We start from the raw sequence: 26,275 nt of genomic DNA, 5'->3' as shown, positions 1-26,275 counted from the left end.
TTCAAATTCAATACCATTGAGTGACCAATTCATCAGGTCATCAATGAGGAGCCTATTCCATTTCTAATTGGCTCCAGGCAAAATACTGCATCAAAACAATGGACCGGTTGGGTGGTTTGTGGTGGGAAGTCATGTGATGAAACCTCCAACAATACACCAAGAGTTGTCACCCTCACACACAGTTTAAGGTTGTATTCTCATGAGAAACTTTATTTCTAACCTTCATGCTGTTTGTAAACATGTGTTAAGCCACAGCTTCCTGTGTATTCTGCAACATGTAACAGGAAGAGGGAGAGACAGACTGTAAAAAAGGCACACTTTCCTGAAATTAAGGGGGAGTAACAGTCTCCTGGACAATTCTGTACTGTACATCAAAAAAGCAATAGAATCTAGAGAGATAGTAGGAACTGCAGATGCTGGTGAATCTGAGATAACAAGGTGTAGAGCTGGATGAACACAACAAGCCAAGCAGCAGAGGAGCAGGAAGGCTAAAGTTTTGGGCCTAGACCCTCCTTCAGAAAAGAATCTACACATTGCTTCAGGCCAGATCTCCCCTGATATTAAAAGAAAAAGCAAACAACTTCCATTGACAATGCTGCTACAAATTCAAGGAAGACTGTGCGCACTTGTTTACCCTGTCTGCCCACCCGGATAAAAATTACGATTATCCCCCAAAACCGGTCCCACCTTGCAGGCACATGCAGAATATTTCTACAATGCTGTGTCGGCATTAAGACAGACTGGTGTTTCAAGTGCAAATAAGCATACGGAGGCTAAATGTTGCCAAACTTAAGTAAATTATGACCGAATAATCCATCCATTTTTCCCTCAGAAGTGATGTAGGAAGTGCTTGATCTACATATGCTCACTTCTGATTTTTCTCATTCTGCACGGGAAATAAAAAAAAGCTGAAATTTTAAAACAAAAGCAAAAACAAATCTACGTTGACACTTTTACGAACGTATATTTCCACCCTAAATTGTGGATGCAACACTGCTTGGTACAGCAACGGCTCTACCCAAGACCACAAGAAGTTACAGAAAAGTTGTGGACACAGCCCAGTTCATCATGAAAACCAGCCTTCCTCCCACTGATAACGGGAACTGCAGATGCTGGAGAATCCAAGATAATAAAATGTGAGGCTGGATGAACACAGCAGGCTCATCCAGCCTCACATTTTATTATCTTGGATTCTCCAGCATCTGCAGTTCCCATTATCACTGTACAATTTTAACCTCACTGCAAAGCCTCTTCCAGGGATGCCTAACCTGAAGAAGTTACCCTCCTCCCTCCGGACCAACCTCAGGGAATCTCTCTCCCATTGCAACTCTCTTGTCTCTCCATCTTCGGTCTGCCTCCCCCTCTCTCCCTATTTATTCCAGAACCCTCACCCCATCCCCCTCTCTGATGAAGGGTCTAGGCCCGAAACGTCAGCTTTTGTGCTCCTGAGATGCTGCTGGGCCTGCTGTGTTCATCCAGCCTCACATTTTATTATCTTCCTCCCACTGACTCTGTCTACACTTCCTGCTGCCTTGGGCAAACATAATCAAGGACCCTCCCACCCTGTTTACACTCTCTTTCACTCTTTTCCATCAGAGTTTGCAGACATGTACCAAACAGCTTCTTCCCTGTTGTTTTCTGACTTACGAATTCTCATGTTATAACTGATCTTTACATGCACCTTTTCTGTAGCTGTAACCCTAAATACTGGCTTTTATTCTGTTACCCTGATGTATTTGTGTACAGTATGATGTGTCTGATTAGCATACAAAATAATATGTTTTGCTGTATCATGACACGTGACAATAATAAATCAAATTATTCAATTATTTTAAATGTTTGAGAGCTTTGCAAATCACTTTTTTTCCCAAAAACAAAATTGTCACGGATGCTATCAGCTACAGCCTTTGCTAAAATGTCCCTTGGAGTGCAGGACTTCAGTTATGCAGATAGACAAGGGACGCTCAGGTTGTCATCCTTGGAGCTGAGAAAGCTTGGAGGAGAGTTGATCAGTGTTTAAAATTCTGAACATTTTAGATCGAGTTTAAAAAAGATTTTTAAAAAGAAAAGACCTGAGGGGCAACTTTTCCACACAGAGCATGGTGTGTGTATGGAATAAGCTGCCAGAGGTGGTGGTGGACACTGTTACAATTACAACATTTAAAAGTTATCTGGATGGGTACATGAGTAGGAAGGGTTTTGAGGTATAACACAGTGGGGAGCTAGAGGAACACAGCAGTTCAGGTAAAATCAGAGGAGTAGGAAAGTTGACATTTTGGGTCAGGATCTTTCTTCAGAAATCTGAAGACGGTTCCCGACCCCGGAAAAGTCAACGTTCCTGCTCCTCTGATGCTGCCTGGCGTGCTGCGTTATCTCTGACTCCAGCATTTGTAGTTCTTTCTATCTCTAAGTGCGTTTGGGGAATATGGGCCAAATACTGACAAATGGGACTAGATCAATTTAGGATATCTGGCTGGCATGGTAAAGTTGGACCGAAGAGTCTGTTTCTGTGCTTTATGACTCTGAGTAAATAGGAAGAACTGTTTCCACTAACAAAACAGTCAGCATTCAGTGGACACAATTTCAGGAGACTGGTAAAAGAATCAAAATGGGAATGGAGAAGGCAAAGTGTGAAGCTGGATGAACACAGCAGGCCAAGCAGCATCTTAGGAGCACAAAGGCTTTTCGGGTCTAGAACCAATGAAGGGGGCAGCACCACAGATCAAATTTGGGTCCAATGAGGCAGCAGGTCCAAGTCGTTCTCAGCTAGATCAGGAATCCAACATGCGCTGTTGATGATATTGTGAACCGCATCTAACCATCTCGCTAATGAGCCCTTACAGATGCATTTAAGCAGGGGCTACTTAAGCACATAAAGGGAGAAATGAAATGAAGTGTATGTTGCTAGGGTTTGCTGAAAAGGGATGAAAGTGGGTTTGTATTGAGACCATGTAGATCAGTTAACCTATATAACCAAATGCCTCCCTTACACAGAGAAAGATCTATAATCCCTGGTGGTCTATGTTAAATTACTGACCTTCCATCTGTCTCATCAGGTTTTGTTAAAAGAATGGAAGGGTCAAATCCAGGATCAGGGATCATAGTCAGCCTACTAAAACTAAAGAATATGGTTATCATCCAAGTTCATACAATGTAGAGTATAATATTTTTAACGCATTTTAAATGGATATCTTATGGCATGGTCATTCCAAATCTGCCGCAATGGGAGCATTTCATCATTGAGTCCTTTGGTTTTGATGAAACTTAGCAAGTTAAACCCTTTGTTGCAAATACTTAAAACATTGAGTGAAATCTTTTAGAAAAGGTCCCAAAGCTCCATTAAATCAGCATCCATTATTTTCAAAAGGCATGCTTAAAAATAAAATGCAATGATCAAACTGAGTGCTTCCAGATACGTTTTCTAATGATACTTTAAATCACTTTGATAAAATCAATAGTTTTGAATTACTACCTTGCATGCCTGTAGTAGACAATCTGCTTAGTTGCTTTTTGTTTCATAAATAGCGCTTTATGTAATTTATGTAAAGGATTACTGTGTGCAAAAATTATAACAGGCTTTGTTCCAGTTCCCTTACAATAGCCTGTTCTGAGGTGTGGTAGTCCGGAATGTGAAGTACAAGGCTGCCAGAAAACATTCAACACGACAATGCATTCTCTCGGAATACTTTGGTACTCCTCCCATTCTGAATCATGTACGCCTTCCAATTCTTTTGCACCTGACATTACCAATCTGATACTCGGATAATCGTTTTGTTTTGCTTCTATTTTAAGTATTACTGTGAAATTCGTCCCATGTAGTTTGGGCCACCTAAGGACAGAATTGGGCTTTTAATGAAAATTGATCCCACCTTTGCCAACGGCCAGTTTTCAATTCCAGATTGACCAAGTGAACTTAAATTGTAAAGAGCCACAGTGGGATGTGAACCTCTGTCACCACAGCAATCAACCAGACCTCTCAAATGATAGTACTGTGACATAGCCACTATGCCACTGCTTCTCTTTCTCAAAGTCTTGATAACAATCAGCTTTTGCACATATTGATCTGCAATAATGCATCTCTGGTCTACGCTCCTGATTGATTGAAAAAGGCAAGCAATTACTCTGGCATTCAGCTAAAATGAACTGAAAATATTAAAAAAAAAGTTCCACTGTGACATTGAAATGCTGCTCCTGAATGACGTCACCCATAATTTAATCAATCGCATGCATGAATCAAGCAACAACATTCTCAGCCTGATTTATCAAGGATAAACAATACTGAACTCGCAAAATCCCTGACATGTTGTGCATTATATTTTATACTTACTTCTAATTTGACTGATCTCCAGCTATTGCTATTTTGACCTGCTAATAAAAAGGTCATCTCGATCTGCAAGATTACACCTGATTCTGTCCACAGATGCTCCTAACCCTGAGTATTTGCAGCTTTTTTGGGCGTTTTGTTTCAGCTCTTAGCCACAATTGTTTGGACAAGATGCTGGCACTGATTCTGCTGTTGCCATTTACATCTCACTACAGAGCACAACAAAGTCTGCACAGCAGCCCACATATCAAGAGTTCCCTCTCCCTGGGTTACTGATGCCATTATGTTGATATTCCTGGGACAGACGGTTCAGGATAACAAGATGAGCACCAGGAGGAAACATCCAAGAGGGCCTGTCTTTGACCCCAAACAGCACACCACAATTTACACCTTAACTTGGTCCAGGATGGCACCTGCAATGACTCGGAATTTGCCACAGCTAGAAGACACTAAGATATTGCATGGCTGGCTGATTACTTTAAAACACGGTGCCTAAAAATGATCTCCAGCATATTCCACTATCACAATGCCAGTGCTTGTAGGGAACTGAATAACACTGTGGATAGCTACAGACTCCCTCACTGTTTATCTCGGCATCACCTTTGACAGGACCCTCATACAGAGGCAACACCTCACCAGGGCAGCAGGAAACATTAAACCCACAATAATTTCTTCAATAAACTGGTAAGCACCTGGATAAGATTCCTCAGTTCAGAGGAAGGGTCACTAGACCCGAAACTTTAACTCTTGATTTTATCTTCATAGGTTCTGCAAGACCTGCTGAGCTTTTTCAGCAACTTCTGTTTTTGGTCCTGATTTACAGCATCTGCACTTCTTTCGGTTTTCACTAAGCTACTGGCAAAGGTCTACTCCAACCCAAGCTGGTCCTAATTCAATGACACCTCTCAACCCACCAGCATTTCTCACTTCACCCCACCTCAGACTGAGGAGTGAGGACCCACCATGTTTTGGCAGCGGAACGCAACTACTGTCACTGTAGACCTCTCCGTCCTGCCAGTTTCCACTCTTCCACCATTACCGTGAGCTTAATCAAACTAGCCAATGCCGCTGTGCTGCCACCAATATCAAACAGGTTTCAAGAACCATATAATCCAAGCTACAGACTCAAATAACAATGATTGTTTGTTGACAAAAGTTGAAGGTGGGTTTAGGGAACTCTATCCAGCTGCTGACAGGGCTATTGCTGGGCGCTGTGACTGTGCAGACACCAAATAAATAAGTAACTTTAAACCTCACCTTCTGCTTGGTATCACATCACTTTTGTCATTTAATCTCTCCTGTCTTTCACTCTTTCAAAGACCTTTCCTTTTGCTCTTCACCACCCCCCCTCCCTCCTAACTTTCTCTGATTCAATTACTTGATTTTAACTTGTTACCTTCAACATTTCCCCAAAATCTTGAAAATTCCTATTGAACAACATCATGAAACATTCTGATGAAAGCTCACTGACTTTTACCAAAATATTCTCTTTGCAGATGACCAATCTGCTGGGTATTCCTGGCACTCTTCCTTAAGCTTCAGGCAGTAGTATTGCGTGTTCATCTGAGCTACTGCATTTCTGGCCCAGCAACACAACCACACTCATATACCTCACACCGCCCCCTGGAACAGGAGGGACTTAATCCCAGGTCTTCAAGCCCAGAGATATGGACATTGCCACCACATCACAAGAGCTGTTATGTGCCCTGAACAATTAATGTAAACATATTCACGATCATTCTTTAATCAGATAAAGCATTTTCTTGAACGCAAGAAAAACCAAAAGAACTGTGGATGCTGTAAATCAGGAACAAAAACAAAGTTGCTGGAAAAGCTCAGCAGGTCTGGCAGCATCTGCAAAGGAGAAAACAGTTAACGTTTCGGGTCCGGTGACCCCGTGAGGTGGGGGCTGGTTCTGAGGAAGGGTCACCGGACCAGAAATGTTAATTCTGTTTTCTCCTCCACGGATGCTGCCAGACCTGCTGAGCTTTTCCAGCAACTTTGTTTTTGTATCTTCTTGAACTGCTTCTGCAAGGGCTAATGGGCTAAAGAGTCATGTTGCTGGAATAGTAATCCAGAGAGTGAGGCTAATGCCTCCAAGACATGGACTCAAAAGAAGAAAAAAAAATTAGATCAAATTCTCTACCCCAAGCACTGTGGAAGCTCAGGAGGTTGAAGAGACTGATTAATAGATTTCTAGAATCACAGTGGGTCAGGTAGCATCCATGGAGAGAAAACAAGCTAACATCTCAAGCTGGCTAGACTTAAACATTAGCTTGCTTTCTCTCCATGGACGCTGCCTGACCCACTGTGATCCCAGCATTTTTTTTTGTTTTCAGTATAGATTCCAGCATCTGTAGTAATTTGCACAGACTTCTCGATACTGCAGGATCCACAGCAAAACGGAATTCAGTAAAATGATCAGCCATGTTGCAGAATGCTGGGCCTGAATGCTCTACCAGAGCAGTCTGTGGAATTCAAATCTAATGAAAAGTAAATCTGGATTTAAAATCTAAATCGCAGTAATAAGTATCACTGGGGGAAAACCCAACTAGGGACAGGAATGGGCCATTCAGCCCATGGTACCTACCTAACCATTCTAGAGCATGACTAGTCAAATCCCTCAATGCCAATTTCCGGCTCTAACTCCATGTCCTTTCGGGAAGAAACTCAGTCCCTCTTACCTGGTCTGGCCTAGACGTGACTCCAGACCCACAGCAACTGCGTGCTATTTCAGAGGCAGTTGAAAGTCACTCATTCTGAGAGAGTTAGTAAACGACAATAAATGTTATCCTGAGCAGCAACACTCACATCTCAGAGTTACAGGAACAACTTTTTTTTAAAGTCCTACTTTTTTTCAGAAAAAGGTTTATGACCATGCTCTGCAGCACAATGAAATCGCACAAATACAGCACTGCACCAGCTAACCCTCACAAATTAAACTCAGTTTACAAGCCCTTTGAATTAAGAATGAAGGAGCACTATTGCAAGGATTGGCTGCGGGAGCATAGCCGATGCAGTTCATGATATTCATTCAAAATGTGATTTAAGAATACTCAGACCGGCTGTGCGTGATATTTCAAAAAAAGACGAAATTATAGCCTTCTGTCCTGAAGGCGTTCAAGTCTCCAATGGTACGCCAACCTGAACAAGCAAACGTACACAAATTCCACCCACAGGGAGCCCTTAAAAGCGTCGGGGTTGGAAAGTGCGAAGCAGCTTGCAATGGGACATCGGCCCGCGCCGCAAAGGATCTTTAAATGACAAAACGAGTTGGTCTCCTCCCCCCTTCTGAACGCCACCTTTAAACTGGCAGCTTTTGCAGCAGGATGCAGGCTTGCAATCTGACACCCCGTGGTTCTCAGACCAGCTACCAGGTCACGGAACGTCATTCATCCCAACGCTTCCAACCCCCCCACCCCAAATAACTGCATTAACATCATAGGGGGGTGTACACAACCATTCATTTCGACCCATCTGCTCACTGCCAGTTCTAAAGCTGGGCAATAATGCTCCCGCGGAAATAATAATATGAAGGAATTTTATGTAAATACAAAGGGTGGCGGTCCAGTTCCGATGCAAATTGAGCTCATTTATCCCATTTGAGACAAACAGGAGACGTTTACATTCAGAAAGTCTGCATTAAAAATGTTGCCAGCTGCGTTCAGGGACGGAGATAAATAAAGCTGTTAAAATGGATTATTTTAAAGCAGGAGACGCTTGCTGAAGCGGGAGGAGTGAGAATTAAGTGTGTTAGGAAAATTGCAGATGATGTCCCGCCACATCCATGTACTTACTCCGCATAGCCCGTTCTCCAGGGTAACCGTTTGCTCTCTCTCAGGGTGAGGATAGGTCTGGCGATGTGGTCCGCAGAGCACTCGATCTCATCCGGAGACAGTCCCAGGAATTCTGGCCTGCTATAGGGGAATTTCAGCGGCAGCTCAGTCCCATTGACATGCTCGGCGCTGGCGTTCCCAGCCATGATGCCTCCCATGAAATTGGCGACTGCAGATTTCACCCTGGTCAACATACTGCTCCTGCCTCCGCTTCTCTCTCTCTCTCTCTCTCTGCAAACGGCGAGGAATCAGGAGAAGCGAGCGCACACAGTCAGGGAGGGAAGAGGGGGAGACTGGGTCAGACTGGCAGCGCGAGTGAACGCGGAAATAGAGCCATAGTGCTCGAATCGTCATGTGATAGAGCCTCCTGCTTCACTTGGGGGGGGGGGTGAAGAACGGATGGGTGGGGGGCAAGTCTGGAATGGAAGAGGTGATGGGGGGGATGAGGTGGAGAGGGGCAGAAATGGGTGGGAAATGGGGAGGGGCAGAGATGGATGAAGGAAAGGGGGAATGGATTGGAGGAAGGGGGAGAGAGAGGGGTTGATGGGGATGGTGAGAGAGGTTGGAGAAGGGGAGGAAGGTGAAATGGGGTGGGGGAAGAGAGGGGTAGGGGAAGTGGCATGGGGGAGGGGAAATGGGAGTAGATGGGCAGAGGGAGATAGAGCAAAGGGGGTAAAATGGGTGGGAAGGAGGGGAGAGGAGAGAGAGAATGGAAAGGGCTAGAGGGGAGTAGGGGTTGGGAGTGGAGTAGGTGGGTAGGGAGGAAGAGAGGGCAAGGGGTTTGAGGGAGTGATGGGGAGGGGAGTGAGGTGAACGGGGGGTGGTAGAGGGGAGGGAGTGGGCAATGTGAAGAAGGAAAATAGTATGTTGGTCTTCATTACAAGAGAATTCAAGCATAGGACCAGGGATGGCCTCCTGCAATTGTACACGATCTTAATGAGGTCTCAACTGGAGCATTGTGTGTACTTTGGGTCTCCTTATCTGAGGAAAGTGTTCTGATTACGGAGAAAGTACAGTAAAAGCTTACCAGAATGATTCCTAGGATGGCAGAACTGACATTTGAAGAGAAATTGGGATGGTTAGGACTGTAGGAGTTTAGAAGAATGAGGGGATCTCATAAGAAACCTGTAAAATTGGAACAACTACACTGGGTAAAGACAGGAAGCATGCTCCCAATGTTGGGCAATCTAGAACTAGCAGTCACACATAAAGGATATGGGGCTGGGCAGTTAGGGCTGAGATGAAGAGAAATATCTGTGCTCAGAGAGTGGTGTGCCTGTGGAATTCTCTGCCACATGATTCAAATCAAAACATTGAATGTCTGCAAGAAAGAGTTAGATATAGTTGTTAGGGATGAAAGGATATGGGGAGATAGTAGGAACATGGTTCTGAGTTAGATGATAAGCCATGATCATATTGAATGGCGGAGCAGGCTTGAAGGGCTGAATAGCCTACTGCTCCTATTTTCTGTGTTTCTACCTCTGGAACATGGAATGCAGCAATTCAAGAAAGCAAGTCGCTCCTCGTTTTCTCTAGGGATATTAGTGATGGACAATGAATTCTCACCTTGCCACTGGTGAATGAATGAAATAACTACAACTGCTAAGCAACAGAATTGTAAGTTACATAGAAACATAGAGGCCATTCGGCCCTGCTCTGCCATTCTTCACAATCATGGCTGATCATCCAACTCAATAGCCTCATCCTGCTTTCTCCCCATAACCTTTGATCCCATTCACCCTAAGTGCTATATCTAGTCACCTCTTGAATATATTCAAATGTTTTGGCATCAATTACATCCTGTGGTAATGAATTCCACAGGCTCACCGCTCTCTGGGCGAAGAAATGTCTCCTCATCTCTGTTATAAAAAGCCTACCCCTGAATCCACATGCTGTGATCTCTGGCTCTGACATGCCCACTATCAGTGCATTTAGCCTGTCCAGTATTGTTAGAATCTTATAAGTGTCGACAAGATTCCCCCCTCATTCGTTTGAAGTCTAGTAAAAACAATAAATAGTCAATCTCTCCTCATGCATCAGACCGGCCATCCCCAGAATCAGCCTGGTAAGCTTTTACTGCATTCCCTCAAGAGCAAGAGCATCCTTTCTCCGAAAAGGAGATCAAAATTGCACACAATATTCTAGGTGTGGCCTCACCAAGGCCCTGTATAACTGCAGCAACACATCCCTGCTCCTGTACTCAAAACCTCTCACAATGAAGGCCAACATACCAGTTACCTTCTTCACGGCCTGCTGCACCTGCATGCTTATCTTCAGCAACTGGTGCACAAGGACACCCAGGTCCTGCTGCACATTCTCCCCCTCCCAATTTACAGCCATTCAGGTAGTCATCTTGGCGGTACAGTGATGGTCTAAGTATTGTGGGAATCTTCCTGAGGCTTATTAACTCTGCTCATAAGTTCCCAGTCTTGCGTTTTGTACTTTGTTTGCTTGTGGGAGCCTCCTATGCTGAATTTCACTGATCAATGTTACTCAGGGAAAGAATAGATGAAGAGATGTCGCAACACCGCCCCATCTTCCAACACAATTACTATCAGCGTCCTCATGTTCGCCTATAGGAAGCATGCATCTCTCTCCCAAGATCTCCTCCACCTGAAAGCAGCCATTAATCCTCGAGGATCCAGCTTTTCTGCAATCACCTACAAAAGTTTGTTGGTTCGTCTGTTGGCCATGGCTCAGAGGCCTAACCATGGGACCCTTCTCTGGGCCTGGATTGACTTCAGAAAGTCACCAGTCCTACATTTAGAAATTATTGTTTGTAAAACTCACAGTTACATTTAAGAGGTTGCTGTAAACCTGAATAACAAAGTTAACTAAATGAAACCCCCCCATCCCCCCCTCTAGGAACAGGCTACCCACAAAATTGATCATTTTGCAACTTTTGCTTCAACACAAACCCAAACCAACATAAATTAAACATGAATTAACAGATTACTGACACTTCATTTGGAAAGAGACAGCAGGAACTGCAGGTGCTGGAGAATCTGAGATAACAAGGTGTGGAGCTGGATGAACACAGCAGGCCAAGCAGCATCAGAGGAGCAGGAAGGCTGACGTTTCGGTCCTAGATTCTTCTTCAGAAAAGATCTAGGCCCGAAACGTCAGCTTTCCTGCCCCTCTGCTTGGGCTGCTGTGCTCATCCAGCTCTACACCTTGCTATTTCTACTTCATTTGGAAAGGTGAATTTCACTTCAGTGCAACAAAGATACATTTTACATGGCCACAAACACTTGCAACACTCCTACACAATTGTGACACTGCAGAGCTGTAAAGTTCCATAACATGCAGTTCCTTATTTACGTCGAATACTTCGGGATTCCTACCCCACAACAGTTTTCACTTTATAGTTTCACATCTATGATTATTGTCAGCAAGGCATGCTTTTACGAGCCGTCTCTCTCTCTCTTCAGTGCATAGCTGTCCCGATGGTGTACCTTTCCAGAGTTCCTTTGCAGCTGACTAATGAAGAATGCTCTGGTTCATTGTTTTGCCACTTCAGGAAAATGTACACCTCCTTAGCATCTCTGAAATAGGACTTTTCAGGTCCTTGACCTTATTAGACAGCTCACACATTGTCGCCATTGGGCCTACCTTCTGCCAAACAGAAACACTGATATCATCCTTAGACAGATTTGCTATTTCACCTCAAGAATTCAGTAAGTTTCCTTTCCTGTCTCTATTTGATTTCTCTTTTTTCTTGACTCTGTGCTGACCGTCATCACCCTCCAGCTCTCATGTGTTTACAACTTTACTTTGTGTCAGCCAGCCACCGTGCTTCTCTCTTTAGCAGCCCCTGGAGGTACAGCTTCCAGGTCAATAGTTACCAGGTCCCATGGATGAGTTTTTCTTATTATCCAAGAAAATTACAATTGATCCCTGTACAATTGATGCAAAGTCTTAAAAAATTTTATTGAAACTTTCTTAAAAACATTTCCAAATTTTAACTATATTTTACAGAAATTACAAATTTTCCTTACGATATTGCTTGTGCATTGTGCATTTCAATGTGCATAAATGGCACAGCAAGATTCTCAGCACACATGAAGCAACAAGTTTAGCAAATAGATCACTATTCCACTTTAAAATGGAAAGATATGAATTCATAGATAATAGGAACTCCAGATGCTGAAGAATCTGAGATAACGAGATGTGGAGCTGGATGAACACAGCAGGCCAACCAGCATCTTAGGAGAAGGAAAGCTGACGTTTTCTGATGAAGGGTCTAGGCCCGAAACGTCAGCTTTCCTTCTCCTAAGATGCTGCTTGGCCTGCTGTGTTCATCCAGCTCAACACCTTGTTATCTAAGATATGAGTTCATATTTACTTTGTCTTTTCTGTCTGAGTTTCTTGTTCAGAAAGCTCAGTACCTCTTGTATATTTGGCTGATTCCTAAGACCTGTCATGCAGGTATTTAGAGAATTCCTCTGAGCTAGAGGTCAATGGTTAACATATCGGAACCTTACAGATGGCTGATCAACATTTCCAACTTGAACCACAAACTCAGTCACGGTTTCTCTGGTGAACCCATGTGCCATGCCCTCTCCTACCACATGGCCCACCCAGTCAGCTAATTCTTTAGGGATGGCTTTACTGCCTAGTATCGCGTACAAACATATAAGACAGGAGTTGAAGTAGACCATTCAGCCCCTCGAACTTGCCATTCAATAACATAATAGATAATATGTTTGTTTTTGAATTTCACACTCCCTGATAACTTTCGATTCCCTTCCTTAACAAGAATCTGTCCACCTCTGACTAAAAAAGTATATAACGAGCACACCTCCACAGTCATTAATTTATCTCCTATGCTTTCAGGAGACATGATTTGCTTTCTTTTCAGGCTGCAAACACCTGTTCTGTCTGATATGCCTTTTCCTGTGTTGGTACATATTATTTAGCAAGTTTACATTTGCACGACACAGTTATTGTCCAAAGCCTGTCTGCTCTGTCAACCCTACCCTGATTGCTCATTCAGTGCAGTGAAATGGCACCTACCAGCAAGGACCTGTGGGCTATCAGATCAGATAATCAGGCTTGAGTGTGTTGTCACATGCCTCCTCTATAACACTCTAAGATGTTGAAAGGGTTGCCATAAGAATAAAAGTTACATCACAGATCTACCAGTGTAACTGCTGGAGCAGAACATCACCTGTACCACAAGGGATCTTGTGAATAATCACACGGAGACCCAGTCACAAATTGTGCCACCGCTCAGGGGCACATTATGGATTCTTCTGTACTTGGAAATTGCTGAGTGGCTGTAAGGAAGTCTTATCCATCCGTGGTTCTTCAAACATTGTTCGTTCTTCGATTATGGAGGTGCTGAAAAAGACAATGGCTCGCGTTTGGAAATAAAGAGGACAATGATCCCTTGGGGCAGTCCCTTCAGATTGATACAGCTTTCTGGCACTCCAATGGATTCTGAAAGGCTGCTAAGCCCAACACACAATCAGTAGACTCAATCCCATGAGAAACAGGTGAGGGGATGAATAAAAACCGAAAGAACTGCGGACATGGTAAATCAGGAACAAAAACCGAGGAAGGGTCACCGAACCTGAAACGTTAATTCTGTTTTTCCCTTCACAATGCTGCCAGACCTGCTGGGCTTCTCTTGCATGAGAGATAATGGGAACTGCAGATGCTGGAGAATCCGAGATAACAAGGTGTGGAGCTGCATGAACACAGCAGGCCAAGCAGCATCTTAGCAATTTTGTTTTTGTTGTTGAAGGGATGAATGGATGAGTTTATAAAGGTTTTCAAATTCTCTTCACTTTTGTCATTTGTTTCATTATTAAGGGCTCTTATAATCATTGAACATGGCAGCTAAATGTCAGAATATACAAAATGGTTATGGTTTGGTGAAACAATAAATTTGACTTAAATTTCTGTCAATGGTAAATTATGTTAGCTTACTGTTGCTTTCCAATCTGAAGGCATCTCTTTCTTTGGCTTGTTTTAATCATTGGAGTGGTATTTGCACTCTTTGAGAAGGCTGTGTACTCAGTGATATTTGTTTCATCAATTACTTGCAGAGTTGATTTGTTGAAATCTAACACCCATGAATTCCAAGCAATGATTAATAATGAAAATGACATTCTCATCCCTTTGTCCCTTCAAAGTATATCAGCAGCTAAAGGGATTTTTAACATTGAGAAATGATTTGTTAATCCAATTTGTGCCAACCTTGCTCTTCCTGGAGAGTCCGAGATTTTGAGTCCAGCTCCATGACTTACAGGAAATAGGATTTAGGAGCAGGAGTAGGCTATTTGACTCTTTAAGCCTGCTCCACCATTCAACGTGATCAAGGCTGGGGTGTCATCATTTTTCATTTGCATCCCATAACCTTTGACTTCCTTGCCTATTAAATCTACACAATTCAGCCTTGAATACATTCAAAGACCCAACCCCCACTTCCCTCTGGGGAAGAGAATTCCACATTCTAGTGACCCATTAAGAAAATGAATTCCCCTATCTTGTCTTTGTCTTGTGCACATAACATTAGCTAACTCTAGTGGACTGAGTGGTACACTGTATTTTTGATGTTAGGTAAATACTTGTTCAGGTGGACAGATAAGATGCTGAGGCACTATTTGAAGCTGAGCTGTGAATTTGCCTCAAAATCAACTAAGAAATGGGAGACATTATGTAGCTCTGCCATTGACTGAGAATAGAAACTTCTGCATTAACACCACTTGTCCACCTTTATCATCATACTCCCCAATTTCCTCAGTGCCCAAACATCCACCAATCACAAACTGAAATACACAGGTGGTGCCTTCCTAGTCTGACATCCTCTGCTCTGGCTTTGAACTTATGAATTTCCAAAGCTCTACATTGATTTTATATTCATTTTACCTTTGGTTACATTTTGTCCAGTTTGCTTACCTCAAATCCTGTTTTTTGGTACCAATTGGAAAATCATGGTCACTAGAATGTGGAATTCTCTTCCCCAGAGGGAAGTGGGGGTTGGGTCTTTGAATGTATTCAAGGCTGAATTGTGTAGATTTAATAGGCAAGCAAGTCAAAGGTTATGGGATGCAAATGAAAAATGATGAGACCCCAGACTTGATCATGTTGAATGGTGGAGCAGGCTTAAAGAGTCAAATAGCCTACTCCTGCTCCTAAATCCTATTTCCTGTAAATCATGGAGCTGGACTCAAAATCTCGGACTCTCCAGGAAGAGCAATCATCCAGGAAAATCATTAGGCACTTGATTGATGCAAGTCAAGGTGGGTCTTTACTCAGTCATGGAAAATGTGTTTGATCATTGAAAGTATTTGATCTCCTGTGTTCTGACAATTCCTGTGGTGGATTCAGCAAAACTCTGATCCTGAGATTACCAGATTAGGGGGCTACAACTTGTGTTCAATTGACTGAGCATTAACAACCCTCTGAAAATTTCATAGATTCACAATCCTCTTAGTGAAGAACTATCTCCTTAGCTCAGGCCTAAATATTTCCTTTTTAAGACTATTTTACAGGGGAAGCAAGTTCCCAGCCTCTACCTTGTCAAACCCTCTAAGAATTTTACACACTTCAATGATCTCTTTTTAGCTCCAGCGAATAAAGGCAAGAACTATTAAATGCCTCCTCACAGGGAAGTCCTCCTATCCCAAAATTTAAAGTATTGAATCTTGTGGTACACCCTTCAAAGCAAGTATGTCTTTCTTTACGTAAGGAGACCCAAACTTTACACAGTGTCCAGACGTGGTCTCACCCAAGTGCGGTGTAGTTGCAGCAAGAATTCATCATTCTTATACTCCAACACCTGGGACTTGTGTGCTAACTTCCCTCTTTCAGTCAGTGTTAATTGATCGATTGTTTGTGGGATCTTACTGTGTGCAACAGGTTAGATCATTTGCTTGTACCACAACAGTGACTACAGTTTATAAGTAATCCATTGACAGTGATGTGCTCGGAGACATCCTGTGAAAGGAGTGACAAAAATCCCAATGATTTTACATATAGGTTACGACAAGTAGGATAATGAAGAGAAATTTAAACAAAATGGTTTGTCTCTCCTTAAATCTCACAGTTTGAGGCGATAGATGATCAGCTGTCCTTGTCCTGCCATTACCTGTTAGCGTTTCTACTAATTTGCGACACAGGAAGTGCCTGAGCTGAAGGGTGAAGCAACAAATGGTGCACGCTGCAAAATAGCATGCTTCAATACTCTGGACCATGAATTTTTAAACAGATATTCAAAATCTTTGCAAAAGCATAAAATATATAAGTGCATTTTATGCCTTTGCCTGGCATAATTGTTCAACAAATGTGTGTAGTCTATTTTCAGCAAGCATTAGAATCTGCTTCGTCTTATAAAGAAGTGTGTGGGTAGAATGTTGCAAGTGGAAAGTGTTAGCAATTTAAATGCATTTTCTGCTCTAGACTTCTGCAGGCTGACTGCTCTTTATATATTTGTGTACAGGCTGCATTTCCTTTGCCTTCTCAGGAATTAGAGGTGTTGGTGTGCTTTCTTGACTCTAGCATCGATGCGGATGGATGAGGATAGGTTGTTGGTGATATTTTCTTCTAGGAGCTGTTGTAAATGGGTAATCACTTGTCTGAAACTTTGAAATACAAGGTGACGCCTTCTGTCAATAGCTGCCCATTCTATAAGATAATCATTACTTGAAAAGGTGAACTGATATTGCGTGATAAGCCCAGCCATATGTAATGGACTCTACAATATTTGTCCTGAGAGGCCTTACAGTTTCATGAGTGTTTGTTTTAAGAGAATGTAGCTGAAGTAGCCATGAGTATATATTGTTAATTTGAGCCTGATATCTCACACAAGACAATCACATATGTTGGAGGCAATGTAACTAGCTGCTATGTAGTATATAATAAACCTTGTTACTCAATCAAGACAGAAATCTACTGCCTAAGGGTTTTCTTATTCATTCACGGGATGAAGGAATCACTGGCTAGGCCAGCATTTATTGTCCGTTGCAGAGGGCAGTTAAGTGTCAACCACATTGCTATTGGCCTGGAGTTGCATATAGTCAAGACAAGGTAAGGACAGCAATTTCCTTCCCAAAAGGACATTAGTGAACCAGATGGGATTTTCCCTCAACATTCAATTCTCAGTCATCTTTAAACTCCTAAATCCAGATTTTTATTGAATTCAAATTTCATCTTTTAGCCTGGTAGGATTCAAACTCACTGGAACATTAACTGGGTCTCTAGATTAACAATCCTGTGATTATACCACTAGGTTATCACTTCCCCTTGATGTTGTGTAAACATCCTTCTCCACATGACATTAATGCCTTAACCAATACTAGTAAGAAGGCTTGTTAGCAATAGACCTACCAAAGATACCCTAAATGGCTCCAGCTGAAGCCAACACTTATGAAATGCAGGCATCGTTGACATACATTTACAATATTACTAGGATGAGATCCACAGAATTTTTATCTGCTTCAATAAAGTCATCTTACATTCTTCAAAATGCCAATGAAAATTGCTGCACCCTACTCAACCTTTCCTCGTATGACTGACTTATCACAGGTATCACCCTGGTAAGCCTTCTCTGAACAGTCTCCCATACTAATAACTGGATGCAGTACCCCAGGTGTGGCTTTACCAACAGTCTGTACAGTTGTAATGAGATTTCCCAACTTTTAAACTCAACTTCAGTTAATTTCCTCATTACTTTTGCCGACTTGACTGCTATCCTTTTGTACTTCATTTACGAGAACGCCTCAGACCTCCTTATTCTGTACTTTGTCTTCAAGCAAAAGACTTTTTGCCTTTCTAAGTTTCCTATCAAGCTGAATAATCAATCATTTTCTGTTCACTGGTCACATTGAGAGGTATTGAGCCTGACAGTGTCAGCAAGACCAATTGCATTGTAGGAATTACATTAGGACGCAACAAAACAAAAAAAACAGCTTTTGTTAACAAGCCCCAGTGTCCTTCAACCGGTGTGCATCTCTGTTTTACTGTCAGAGCACTTCGATGAGATGTTATCTGTCGATTGCATTAACTCAAAACAATCCGTTTTACATTTGTTGATTCCTAACTAAAGACAGGAACAAGAATCAAGACAACCTGTCATTGGGGTTTCTCTTTACTTTGTTGAGGGTCTAGGATTGGTTGCTGTAACAAACAGTGATAATGCTTTAAAGCACTGTCTGTGCACACCATCTGACATTTCACAATTTGCTATGCGGTTGTTGAAAAGCATCATGCAGCATTGAATAAATGCATTTTCAGGCAAGCTGCTGCAAAGAATGATTGTATAAGTCCTCTCTGAAAAAGCTTCATTCACAGGAAAATGGCAACCCCTGTAGCAGAAGGTCATTGAATCCCTATGGTGTGGAAGCAAGCCATTCAGCTCATCCAATCTGCACCACACCTCCAAAGAGCATCCCATTCCTACTGTATCCTTGCATTTCCCATGGCTAATCCACCCAGCGTGCACATCTTTGGACCAAGGGAGGAAAGCCAAGCAGACACAGGGAGAATGTGCACACTCCGCACGGACGGTCACCCAAGGCTGGAATAAAACCCAGGTCCCTGGTGCTGTAAGATGGCAGTGCTAACCACTGAGCTATCAGGTCACCCCAAGATCTGGGCACTACCAGGTTGACAGAGATAATATGCTGTCATGGCAGCTTCTGTGACTTTAAGCAATTGTTTTAAAATGCACATTTTGGAAATTGAATGGCTGATGAGGGGAAATTTGACTGTGCCTCTTCTTTGAGGCCTGGAACTGTTTTTGTAATGGAAAATTACATATACATCCACTACATTCAATCCTTAACATTCGTATGTTGCTGCAGAGTCTTTGCTAAAATGTGCATTCCTTTAAATTTTTCTATATGACTTCCTCTGTTCTTTATTCCCTTGTTATGATCCATTTACAGAATTCGTGACAAAGTGAGTGCTTCATACAACATTCAATTGTTGTACAAGGAGGTGTCTTCTGGGTTTGAGGTCGACATACAAACAAGTAACAGCAAATTGTTTTGGACCATTTGCTTTCTTTCCCTCCAGCTGCTGAAGCTTGTCCCTTTTTCTCCTCTTCTTTCCTGGCATGCTCCACCCGCTAGCTTTCTCAATCTTTGCCATCTTTTTAAATTTCGTTCCTCCCGGCTTCATTGTCACTTTGCCTCATCTCCCTCCCAATCTGTCGTGGAGATAAACAGAACATCTGACCTTTTTTTTTCACTCTTTCACTATGCCCTTCTACCATCTGCCAAACAACAACTTGTTTGTAAACTGCTGATTTAAATTCTCAAATGGCGAGATTGCTTGATGAGGAATTGCTGAAGTTTGAATGTGAGGCTTGTCAAATCATTTAAAAGCATTGCTTACAGGGCCACAGGCACAGATCAGCTCAGACTGAGTTTGGGGTTGTGGCTGAGATTGATTTTGAGAGAGGGGCTGGAGCTGGGGCTGGGGCTGGAGCTGGACCTGGAGCTGGGTCTTGATCTTGGAATTTGGACTGTGATGGGACTGGGGTTGGAGCTGGGACTGGGACTGGGACTTGGACTGGAATGGATTGGGGCTGTGATTGGGGCTGGAATGGATTGAAACTGGGGCTGGGACTGGGGATGGGACTGTAACTGGGTCTCAGTATGGTTGTGGGGATGGGACTCAGTCTGGGACTGATACCTATGACTGGGATTGGGACTCAATCTGAGCGTGGGGCTGGGATCTGGAACTGTGACTAGGGCTGGTATCTGGGACTGAGATGTGATTGGGTTGAAGCTCGAGCTGGAACTGGTGCTGTCAGAGTTACCAGATGTCCCTGTTGACTGATCTGTGTGTGAATGGTGTTGTGGGGGGTTATGAGCAAGAGAGGAAGGGCTGATTGCAGTTTATGTGTGTGGGAGAGTTGGGGCTTATGAGTAGTCAGGAGGTAAAGGTACGTAAGATTACATTCTGTAAATGAACCAACTTTGAATATTTAGCTCAGTATCTCCCTATTCTATCATTGGGCTTGGGTCCAATTAACAGTAGGAAGAAACTGATAACTGTCTGTATTCTGTGTGCATGGGAGAAATCCTCAGCAAAATATAAAAGTTTATTTTACTCACTTAACCTTAAAATCAATGATATCAGGATGGCCTTTAGGAAACTTTGGTGTGATCTCACTGTAGATCAGAAATGCTGAATGCAAATTCAACAAAACATATTCCAAGGTTTCCTGGACCAGATCCATGCACTGGTGCAGCTCAAATGATTGAATGGATGAGTGAATGCATAAAATAATAACATTTGTGCAATGTACATTAAAATTATGGAAATCTGAACAAGAGGCCACAAACTCAAAATGTAGAGATAGGTTGTTTAGGCGTGAAATCAGTGATGCATCAGATCATAAGGACAGGGAACAGGAGTAGGTAATTCAGCCTCTTGACACTGCTCTGCCATTTAATACAATCATGACTAACTTCATTTTGGCATCAACACCACTTTTCTGCCCCCTCTCTAACCTTTCAACCCATTGCTAATTACAATTTGTGTATCTCCTCGTAAATTTACATGATGTCCCAGAAAGTACCACATCCTGGGGTAGTGTTCTCTGTTCATAAGACAAAGCCCTCAACTCTGAAATCAATCCGTGAACTTCCTTTGAGCTGCCTCCAATACTCCTATATCCTTCTCCAAGTAAATGGACCAAAACTGTACACAATACGCCAAATAGGGTCTCACTAATGTGATGCACAGTTGCAATAACACTTCTCTACTTTTATACTCTATTCCCTTAGCAATAAATGCCAAATTTCCGGTTGCCTTCCTTGTTACTCGCTGTGCCTGCAATCCATACTCGATTGTGATTCTTGCATGACGATGCCCAGATCCCATTTGCACTGAACTATTCTGAAGTTTGTCTCCAATTAGAAAACAGTTGCCTTTCTATTCCTCTGGCCAAAATGGATAACCCCACACTTCTCCATGTCAAACTCGTGAAACTTTGGCCCAGTTACCTAATCTAACCATATCCATTTCTAAATTTATTTTTGTTTCACTGCAGCTGACTTTCACACCTATTTTAGTGTCATTTGCAAATTTGCCCCTTGATTGACATTCATAGTAGAAACGCTGTGGAAATCTGAAATTCTCTTCCCCAAAAAGCCATGGACATCAAGACAATTGATAATTTTAACTATGATAATGGGAACTGCAGATGCTGGAGAATCCGAGATAATAAAATGTGAGGCTGGATGAACACAGCAGGCCCAGCAGCATCTCAGGAGCACAAAAGCTGACGTTTCGGGCCTAGACCCTTCATCAGAGAAGGGGATGGGGAGAGGGAACTGGAATAAATAGGGAGAGTGGGGGAGGCGGACCGAAGATGGAGAGTAAAGAAGATAGGTAGAGAGAGTATAGGTGGGGAGGTAGGGAGGGGATAGGTCAGTCCAGGGAAGACGGACAGGTCAAGGAGGTGGGATGAGGTTAGTAGGTAGGTAGGTAGGTGCGGCTTGGGGTGGGAGGAAGGGATGGGTGAGAGGAAGAACAGGTTAGGGAGGCAGAGACAGGTTGGACTGGTTTTGGGATGCAGTGGGTGGAGGGGAAGAGCTGGGCTGGTTGTGTGGTGCAGTGGGGGGAGGGGGCGAACTGGGCTGGTTTTGGGATGCAGTGGGGGAAGGGGAGATTTTGAAGCTGGTGAAGTCCACATTGACACCATTGGGCTGCAGGGTTCCCAGGCGGAATATGAGTTGCTGTTCCTGCAACCTTCGGGTGGCATCATTGTGGCACTGCAGGAGGCCCAGGATGGACATGTCATCTAAAGAATGGGAGGGGGAGTGGAAATGGTTTGCGACTGGGAGGTGCAGTTGTTTAGTGCGAACCGAGCGGAGGTGTTCTGCAAAGCGGTCCCCAAGCCTCCACTTGGTTTCCTCAATGTAGAGGAAGCCACACTGGGTACAGTGGATGCAGTATACCACATTGGCAGATGTGCAGGTGAACCTCTGCTTAATATGGAAAGTCATCTTGGGGCCTGGGATAGGGGTGAGGGAGGAGGTATGGGGGCAAGTGTAGCATTTCCTGCGGTTGCAGGGAAGGTGCCGGGTGTGGTGGGGTTGGAGGGCAGTGTGGAGCGAACAAGGGAGTCATGGAGAGAGTGGTCTCTCCGGAAAGCTGACAGGGGTGGGGATGGAAAAATGTCTTGGGTGGTGGGGTCGGATTGTCGATGGCGGAAGTGTCGGAGGATGATGCGTTGTATCCGGAGGTTTGTGGGGTGGTGTGTGAGAACGAGGGGGATCCTCTTTGGGTGGTTGTGGCGGGGGCGGGGTGTGAGGGATGTGTTGCGGGAAATGCGGGAGACATGGTCAAGGGCGTTCTCGACCACTGTGGGGGGAAAGTTGCGGTCCTTGAAGAACTTGGACATCTGGGATGTGCGGGAGTGGAATGCCTCATCGTGGGAGCAGATGCGGCGGAGGTGAAGGAATTGGGAATAGGGGATGGAATTTTTGCAGGAGGGTGGGTGGGAGGAGGTGTATTCTAGGTAGCTGTGGGAGTCGGTGGGCTTGAAATGGACATCAGTTACAAGCTGGTTTCCTGAGATGGAGACTGAGAGGTCCAGGAAGGTGAGGGAAGTGCTGGAGATGGCCCAGGTGAACTGAAAGTTGTGGTGGAAGGTGTTGGTGAAGTGGATGAACTGTTCGAGCTCCTCTGGGGAGCAAGAGGCGGCGCCGATACATTCATCAATGTAACGGAGGAAGAGGTGGGGTTTGGGGCCTGTGTAGGTGTGGAAGAGGGACTGTTCCACGTAACCTACAAAGAGGCAGGCATAGCTGGGGCCCATGCGGGTGCAGACTATGGGGGTGGCCATGGGCAAGACATTTTTCCATCCCCACCCTTGTCTGCTTTCCGGACAGACCACTCTCTCCGTGACTCCCTTGTTCGCTCCACACTGCCCTCCAACCCCACCACACCCGGCACCTTCCCCTGCAACCGCAGGAAATGCTACACTTGCCCCCACACCTCCTCCCTCACCCCTATCCCAGGCCCCAAGATGACTTTCCATATTAAGCAGAGGTTCACCTGCACATCTGCCAATGTGGTTTACTGCATCCATTGTACCCAGTGTGGCTTCCTCTACATTGGGGAAACCAAGCGGAGGCTTGGGGACCGCTTTGGAGAACACCTCCGCTCGGTTCGCAATAAACAACTGCACCTCCCAGTCGCAAACCATTTCCACTCCCCCTCTCATTCTTTCGATGACATGTCCATCATGGACCTCCAGCAGTGCCACAATGATGCCACCCGAAGGTTGCAGGAACAGCAACTCATATTCCACTTGGGAACCCTGCAGCCCAATGGTATCAATGTGGACTTCACCAGCTTCAAAATCTCCCCTTCCCCCATCGCATCCCTAAACCAGCCCAGTTCGTCCCCTCCCCGCACTGCACCACACAACCAGCCCAGCTCTTCCCCTCCACCCACTGCATCCCAAAACCAGTCCAACCTGTCTCTGCCTCCCTAACCTGTTCTTCCTCTCACCCATCCCTTCCTCCCACCCCAAGCCGCAGCTCCATCTCCTACCTACTAACCTCATCCCACCTCCTTGACCTGTCCATCTTCCATGGACTGACCTATCCCCTCCCTACCTCCCCACCTATACTCTCCTCTCCACCTATGTTCTTTTCTCTCCATCTTTGGTCCGCCTCCCCCTCTCTCCCTATTTATTCCAGAACCCTCACCCCATCCCCCTCTCTGATGAAGGGTCTAGGCCTGAAACGTCAGCTTTTGTGCTCCTGAGATGCTGCTGGGCCTGCTGTGTTCATCCAGCCTCACATTTTATTATTATGATAATTATAACTGATGGATTGATCAAGGTAGGGTGTGCAGGCCAGGTCATTGAGTACATTTAAGACTGAGATAGATAGTTTCTTGATTATCAAGGGGATCAAGTGTTCGGTGGAGAAAGCAGGAGAATGGGCTTGAGGAACTTATCAGCCATGATTGAATGGTTGAGCAGACCCGATGGGCAGAATGGCCTAATTTCTGTTCCTATGTCTTATGGTCTTATGTATTTAAATGGATAATTGAAAGAAATATGATCATCCTGAACAGCCCGAAAGAAGGAACATGCTTGATGGGCTGAATGGCCCATTTGTACTCCTATGTTCTAGATCCTGCTCACGTGTCAGAAGTGATAGCCCAATGGCTAGATCAGAGATAATGGTTCCTGTAAAAATGTGTACTTTGGATATTCCTGCATGGATGTTTGTCAATGCATTCTCATAATTATAGCAACTTTTGTGTGGCTGAGCTATATTGTAAGGTCTGTACTGTCACTGTGATGAAGTCAATTCATGAATGTGCATTTATTTAACAAAGACTGTTGTCAAGTTATAGAGTCTTGGAGTTGTGCAGCGCAGACAAAGACCCTTCATCCACACCAATCAGACATTCTAAATTAATCTAATCCTATTTGCCAGTGTTTGATCCATATCCCTCTAAACTCTTCCTAGTCATATCCCCATCCAGATAACTTTTAGATGTTGTAATTGTCTTCTGCTCGCTCCCTTTTCTCCCTTCTAAAATATTGTTTTTAAACTTGTTTTTTAAAGTTCCAAAACCAAAACAAACACTTATAAAAAACAGCCATGACTGCTCCAAGAAATTGAGGAAATCAACCCCAGCACCAAAGGGAACCTCAAAAAAAAGCTCTTACAATGATAAGATAACAAAGTGTGAAGCTGGATGAACACAGCAGGCCAAGCAGCATCTCAGGAGCACAAAAGCTGACGTTTCAGGCCCAGACCCTTCATCAGAGAGGGGGATGGGGTGAGGGAACTGGAATAAATAGGGAGAGAGGGGGAGGCGGACCAAGGATGGAGAGAAAAGAAGATAGGTAGAGAGAAGAGTATAGGTGGGGAGGTAGGGAGGGGGTAGGTCAGTCCAGGGAAGATGAACAGGCCAAGGAGGTGGGATGAGGTTAGTAGGTAGGAAATGGAGGTGCAGCTTGAGGTGGGAGGAAGGGATGGGTGAGAGGAAGAACAGGTTAGGGAGGTGGAGACAGGCTGGGCTGGTTTTGGGTTTTGCTTCCAAATCTCCCCTTCCCCCTCTGCATCCCAAAACCAGCCCAGCCTGTCTCCGCCTCCCTAACCTGTTCTTCCTCTCACCCATCCCTTCCTCCCACCTCAAGCCGCACCTCCATTTCTTTATTTTCTAAATGGTGAGAAAATTCGCAAATCAGAAGTACAAAGGGATCTGGGAGTGTTGGTCCAGGATTCTCTAAAGGTTAACTTGCAGGTAGAGTCCGTAATTAAGAATGCAAATGTAATGTTGTCGTTTATCTCAAGAGGGTTGGAATATAAAAGCAGCAATGTGCTTCTGAGGCTTTATTAGGCTCTAATTAGGCCCCATTTAGAATACTGTGTCCAATTCTGGGCCCCACACCTGAGGAAGGACATACTGGCCCTGGAGCGTGTCCAAGCGGAGATTCACACGGATGATCCCTGGAATGGTAAGTTTAACGTATGATGAACGGCTAAGGATCCTGGGATTGTACTCATTAGAGTTTTGAAGGTTGAGGGGAGATCTAATAGAAACTTACAAGACAATGTATGGTTTAGAAGGGGTGGACGCTAGGAAGTTGTTTCTGTTAGGCGGGGAGACTAGGTCCCGTGGGCACAGCCTTAAAATTAGAGGGGGTAAATTTAAAACTGAAATGAGATGACATTTCTTCAGCCAGAGAGTGGTGGGCTTGTGGAATTCATTGCCACAGAGTGCAGTGGAGGCTGGGACGTTGGGTGCCTTCAAGGCAGAGATCGACAAATTCTTGATCTCAGAAGGAATCAAGGGCTATGGGGAGAGTGCAGGGAAGTGGTGTTGAAATGCCCATCAGCCATGATTTAAATGGCGGAATGGACTTGATGGGTCGAATGGCCTTACTTCCACTCCTATGTCTTATGGTCCATTTCCTGCCTACTAACCTCATCCCACCTCCTTGACCTGTCCGTCTTCCCTGGACTGACCTATCCCCTCCCGACCTCCCCACCTATACTCTCCTCTCCACCTATCTTCTTTTCTCTCCATCTTCGATCCGTCTCACCCTCTCTCCCTATTTATTCCAGAACCCTCACCCCATCCCCCTCTCTGGGCCTGAAATATCAGCTTTTGTGCT

General features: G+C 44.2%; 1 protein-coding gene across 1 annotated transcript in view; it reads right to left on the bottom strand.

The window, feature by feature from the left end:
* The window catches only part of ppm1h (protein phosphatase, Mg2+/Mn2+ dependent, 1H), a 153,221-nt gene extending 144,710 nt beyond the window's left edge, over nucleotides 1-8,511 (bottom strand). The window contains exon 1 of the mRNA XM_048548922.2: nucleotides 8,122-8,511. Coding sequence (XP_048404879.1) covers nucleotides 8,122-8,354 — 233 coding nt within the window. The 5' untranslated portion in view covers nucleotides 8,355-8,511. The remainder of the gene's footprint in view (nucleotides 1-8,121) is intronic.
* Between the last annotated feature and the right edge of the window lie 17,764 nt (nucleotides 8,512-26,275).

Source organism: Stegostoma tigrinum, chromosome 18 (assembly GCF_030684315.1).
Source record: "Stegostoma tigrinum isolate sSteTig4 chromosome 18, sSteTig4.hap1, whole genome shotgun sequence".
In the NCBI taxonomy this organism is placed as follows: Eukaryota; Metazoa; Chordata; class Chondrichthyes; order Orectolobiformes; family Stegostomatidae; genus Stegostoma; species Stegostoma tigrinum.
This window is presented reverse-complemented; position numbering and strand designations above follow the sequence as displayed.